This window comes from Opisthocomus hoazin, chromosome Z (genome assembly GCF_030867145.1).
Source record: "Opisthocomus hoazin isolate bOpiHoa1 chromosome Z, bOpiHoa1.hap1, whole genome shotgun sequence".
Taxonomy (NCBI): domain Eukaryota; kingdom Metazoa; phylum Chordata; class Aves; order Opisthocomiformes; family Opisthocomidae; genus Opisthocomus; species Opisthocomus hoazin.
Window position 1 is genome coordinate 3989002 of NC_134454.1, and position 6000 is coordinate 3995001.

Genomic DNA, 6000 nt, shown 5'->3' on the forward strand with positions numbered 1-6000 from the left:
AAACTGGTTTAGGGAAATTATCTGCTGTTCTGAGTCCATGTGAAGTTTGTGGTGTTTTTTCTTGATAGTTGCTTAAAATACAATGTTATTATGAAATATTTATTTTAAAACATTTTTAAGCCAAGCTGTTTTGGTCACAATAAAAATAATACTGTTTTCACACTTATCTTGATCAGCTGAATATGAAATTAACCAGGATTTTCACATTTTTTTCCAACATGGTAATGTTTTTATTCTGCATTTTACACCATATGCATTGTAACTATATTCTCCAAACTCATTAATGAAGATAAAGATTACCTAGTCAACAAGCAAAGCTAAGGATTTTCTTTTGTTTTGATCTATTTTTAACATGATGCAAAAATAGATCAGTAAATCTCTATATAATCATGTATTTCAACATAAATTTGTTCAGCATTTATGAAAATTAACGTGATGGTCTTTGAAGAACACAATTAGCTTGGTAATTAGTTTAAGAAAGGCATCTATATTGTAATTGTGATAACTGCTGTTTAGGGATAATAGTGGGAGGGATGCCTTAGTTTCTAAAAAAAGATACATTGCCCCTTAGGCAGATACATGGTAAATGTTTTGAACAATATTTTTTGTTCAGTGACAGGGAACTTGTGTCTCATCTTGAAATATGCTGTATCAATATAATTAACTTAGCATGTTTTTTTTTTTTTAAAAAACCAACTGTGAGGAATGGTCTTGGATATCAACTCTTCCTTCTTTTAATTCATTTACTAAAATGAGTATTTGAGATATCCTTGCCATTGACCTACTGTGTCAGTTTAATGTCTGTGCATTATGTGCTGAGTCCAGATTTTTTCAATAAAAATCATTCTGCATATAGCCATGAGGGAGAAGGATGCACTGTATTTAGATGGCCTATTAATTAAGGTAAGAAGACAAAATTTAGTTTCATTCTTGGCATGAGACCCTCTGTATTTACAGTCTTCTCCTGCCCCCTAAAGGCTATTTCTGTGTCTGTTGTGCATAATCAATACATTCCTCTGCAGTTCCACCTCTGTGTTTGCTGAGCTTCAGTGCTGTGGCTCCCAGGTGTTTTATATATCTACTGCACCATGTGTCTGACGTGCCAAGCCAATACCTGGGCTCAGTTCAATCGGTCTAAGTGATGCAACAGCCAATATTGTAGTAAGCCCAGCTCCTCAATCGGAAATGGCATCGCACTGACAGATGTGCATTTTTCCTAGGCTGTTGTGAAGAATAGGTAGTGGATGATCCTGTTGTCCTAGGGGAAGAGCTCTACTTGCACTTGCATTCATCTAGGTTGTCTGGCAACTGTAAGGCTATGTGTACCCTTATCTTTGCCTTTGTCACACTCTGGGTTTTGGCCTGTCGAGCTGACAAGACTACGGTAGAAAATGTGTTACCCACTCAGTGTGGATTTACTCAGCTCAATAATTTAGAACACATCTCTGTAAAACTTTTCTCGCTTTATTTCTCTAAAAAACCATCAGCTTGCGGAATTCAGTTATATTTTGTAATCAGTGATGGAGTAGAACAGTACGGCTTTAATCACAGCAAATTTAAAACCTCTGGTATGGATGTGCGATGTGGTGAATTACCTTTCGTAATTAAAATATATTTCTGAAAATGTATTCAAGTTAAAATTGCGTCATTACTTTAGCATAGGAACACAAATTTACGTAAGAAGATTCCTGATGTGTTCTTCTTTGAAAAACTGTAGAGTGTTAACTGCTTTCACTTTTTCTTACTGATGCGGCCTTTCATAAGCTTACCAAGACATCTGTGAACTATTTAAATATTAATAGCTCCATCGTACTAATAAACATGAAATACCAAAAGAATGTAGAATAATCTGAACAAGTAAATCATGTCCCATTTACTTACTTTAAATCTATTTATTAGAGTAAATAATTTTTGCATTTCAGAAGTCTGTTAAGACCAAATTTTAAAAACTCAATTGTCAGGGCAGACTAGGGTTCCTACCTCAGTAGTTTATCTGGCTGCCTAGGCTAGGACAAGGTGGGCCACACCATCCAGAAAAGTAAAATAAAGACCATCATAGTAACGTGAATTTAATTTGGAGTCAGTGTCAGCAAATAACCTGGTCTATAAAATACTTAATGGAATTTTACAACAGTAATAACATTACATTTTTGTATAATGTATGTATCCTTACGTGAAATTTTAGGATAAGCAACATTTGAATTTCTTTCCAATTTCTATATAATAATCCTTGGCTTTTAACCTAGCAAAACTGGAAAGAAAATGAAGACAGTACCATAAAGAAACTGTTGCAGAGGGTCTCTCTACATGTTCTAGATCGTATTGCAAATGCATAACTCATCAGTTACATCAACATAGCTTAGTACAAAAAGGAATTTAAACAGACTCCTAGCTTCTGGCAAAAAACAAACCCTAAATCATGTTCGTCTGCTAAATTGAACATGCTGTTGTTATTAATATTTGCATTTTCCCTGCAGGACCAGTCCTTCTACAGCAGAGGGACTCCAATGGAAAATTGCCACTGGATTATGTTGAGTCTGTACCAGTGAAGCAAGAACTTTTGAATGTTGTTCATCCAGAAGAGAACATTGAAAGATTCTGTGAGCTCGCAGAACAAGATTTTTGCAGTCAGCAGAGAGAACTGTGGTTGATTTTATTTAATAAGATGCTGCTGAATTTTTGTTCAGTTTATAATCTGTCCTCACCCTTCACTTTAACTCTCAGAAAGGTAACTTGTTCAAATGTACTTCTGGTAATGGCTCGTGATATCTGTAAGACAAAAAACTTGTTTTCTGCAGATTGGTTAGTAGATACATATTTTAGAGAGCTAGAGACATTTCAAAAGCTACCACAGTTTCTTCAAGAAATATCTGCAAACATTGTTTTTTTCCCTGGAGAACAGATGAAGGCTTTATTAGCAACTCTGGAAACTATGGTAGAGGCACATCAGCTCTTTGCTTAAATCGTTTTCACTGCTAGCTTCCCAGCAAGTTGCATTGGCTGAATCTTGACTGTTACCCTTGGTAATGCGCAAACTTTTTTTCCAGCAACTAAAGAAGAAGAAATTTCACAGCCATACACAAGCCCTACATGTTAGTGTCTCCTATGTTGTAAATACTTCCTCTTGCAGAACCTGTAAGTCAGATGCATTGATTCAGTGCATTTTTCTTAGGCAGAATTTTTCCAATACCAATGCCTTCTGGTTGCGTGTTGACAACCTGGTTGACTGATCTGGATGCCTGTGACCACCTCAGGAGTGGCTATATGATTTGCACTAAGTTAAAACTTCGTATTTTCTGTCTTGGCATTCTTTATTACCCGTCTCACACCATAATTCACTGTGGTTTCCAGAGGCAGCGACCCTAAAGTTACACCGAGTTGAAACACTACCACAGTTTTTCCATGAAAAAGGCTTATGCCTACATATTTTAATATCCTGTAATAAAACTGATATTATAAGTATCTGTTATTCAACAAAAACATACCAAAAAGCAAATTCCTTCTACCCATTTTTGTCTTCTTTATCCTTGTCTTGTAAAAAATAAAATTGCTTTGTGTAAATTAATTACATCTTGAAAAATTCGAAACAGAAGGTAGTATATCTATATTTACGGAATCAGCATACTAGCACTCCCCGTGTCTTTGTTAGTTCGATAGAAATGGTCACAGAAAGGCGTATGGAAAATCTTCTTCTCCCTCGTCAGCACCGTGGCACTCGTGGTCACGTTCGTTTGCGCAGCGACCGGAGTCATTGGCCCAGGTACTCAGGTGTTGTGCAGAGCTCCAGTGGCTACCACTGACCAGAGGTTTAAAATGATCGCGTCACCTTGCTGCTTCCCAGGCCAGTGATGCTGCGAAGGGCCAAACCCACCCTCGGCAGAACGGACCGTGTCCGTGGCTCTGCTCTGACCTGTGTTGGCTTGCAGTAGCTTGATAAATCCGCTACAGCTGCAGTGTATAAAATGATCTGGTAACGCGCCTGAGGTTCCCTCAACTAAAGATGCCTGTGGAAGTGGTGGCACAAATCTAGTTATGTTGGCAGGGGAATTTACAAAGGATTAGACAAGGCAGTTTAAGTATGTACTGGGCATCAGATTCTGACACTAAGCATGGATCTCCTTAAAAATTATACCCAGTTTAATATGAGAATTTTGTTCTCCATTCTGTGAATACATGCAAACTACACATGATAAATCCTCTAAACTAATCCTCTAACCTAATTTAGGATTGTGTGCCACATACTCTATCAGATGGTCCTTTTAATTAATTAAGAAAAAGAGAAAAATCCTGTGCTGTTCTTTAAAGGTATTGAGGCTGGTGAGGCAGCTGAACTATATAATTGTGCTGCGTGGGATTGGGGATGTGGCAGAGTTACGTGTTTTGGAGAGCTCTTACTGCATATTTGTACAGCAACAACTACTCTTCCTGCCTTGCATCTTTGTTGAGGTATAGTGCCAAATTAATTTCAGGCTAGGGTCTGGGAAGAGACACGCTTCTCAGGGAAGTTTAGCCCTTCCCCTTCCAGGGGAAGAGAAGGAAGTGCTGCTTTAGAATGAGGATACCTGATTTTATTCTAACAGATTCAGTAGTAGATCAGGAATAATTTAAAATCTTAGCCTTCAAAAGGAAGGTACTAATTAGCAACGTTTCCAATTCCAATTCTTCTGTAACAGCAATTTATAATATTAAAAAAAGAACCCTAAAAGAAAGGGCGTGGATAATAGCTGCTTCTGAAATTGATGTTGCTTGACTAGAGGGAATAAGTTACACTGATGGAGCTGGCTTGCAGCACATTAAAACTTCCATTTAGCCTTTCTGCAGCTGAGATATATGATCTAATAGCAATTAATCCACTGAAGATGCTCAGACTGAGTTGGTCGTGGAACCAGACCTTCAATACAAATGTTCAGTGTTTATTAATGACTGATTATTATATTTTACATGCATGCAGAACAGCCTGCTCTAATAGAATGAAGGGTGGTCAGCACATACTGAATTTGTTTCTGTTTGTGCACTCTTGATTTTTCTGTAGTAAGAAAGCAATGCCAAGGAAAGTTTTGTTGTGTATGAGATGGCCTAGTAAATGTGAGTATTCCCTGTTGCAGGGTGTGATGAAAGAAAAGCTATTGTATTTTTAAAGAATGCAAAATATGTATTTAAGTTGATAATAATAACATTTGTATTTGATAGGTCATTAGGAATTTTAAATACTTGGGACTCAGGGAACCACAGAAAAAGAATTCTCATCCTCATATAATACGTTAGTGACTGAAATGAAAGCAGGAAAAGTATTGTTTTGCTCTGATAAAGAGAGTGATTCTGCTTATATAGCCAAAATATTCCCACTATTATTTGCTATTATGTCATTTAGACAGGAAAAAAAGCACATCAATCATTTATAGGTTCTCTTACCTATTTAAACTAATTTCAAGTACATCTCTCTTAGATCCTGTAAAGCAAAGTAGACAGCATGTGCTAAATGAACATTATTAACATTGCAAAATGAAACATTCAAAAGTTAGCAAATGTCTGAATTAATATTCCACATGTAGCCTCAACTTAAATATTGTCTGTGCATCATCGGTCTTTAATTATATGGTGACACAATTTTGTACTCTCTAATGTTCTCTCAGTTTAAGTAAGGATCATGTATTGAAAATTTTCCTGTTATTTCCCAGTTATGCTCTTAACACAGTTCAGTTTTATACATATTCAGTTTTATATATACTCAAGTTTGCAAACTCCATATCCTTAAAAAAATCTTAAGTATATCTCAGTTGTATTTAACATAAAATTATGTGCTTCATCTAATTTATGAGAAAGTACCTGTTCTCTTTCAGAATAGCAAAACTTTCCTGTTAAATCATGATTGCAATAAAGTGAGATCTATTAAGTGATTAAACTGTCTGCTTTTTAAAATCCCTCTTGGTACGCAGGGTGTTTCCCACTTCTTGCTTTAGTTAGGAGAACAAACAAAATCAGCCAACCAGCCCCCATCCC

General features: G+C 36.4%; 1 protein-coding gene across 4 annotated transcripts in view; it reads left to right on the forward strand.

Annotated features, from left to right (window-relative positions):
* The window catches only part of SLF1 (SMC5/6 complex localization factor 1), a 42015-nt gene extending 36330 nt beyond the window's left edge, over positions 1–5685 (forward strand). For all 4 annotated transcript variants that reach the window (XM_075446983.1, XM_075446982.1, XM_075446984.1 and 1 more), the window contains one exon: positions 2478–5685. In XM_075446983.1, the coding sequence (XP_075303098.1) occupies positions 2478–2962 (485 nt within the window). In that variant the 3' untranslated portion in view covers positions 2963–5685. The remainder of the gene's footprint in view (positions 1–2477) is intronic.
* Positions 5686–6000: the final 315 nt, after the last annotated feature.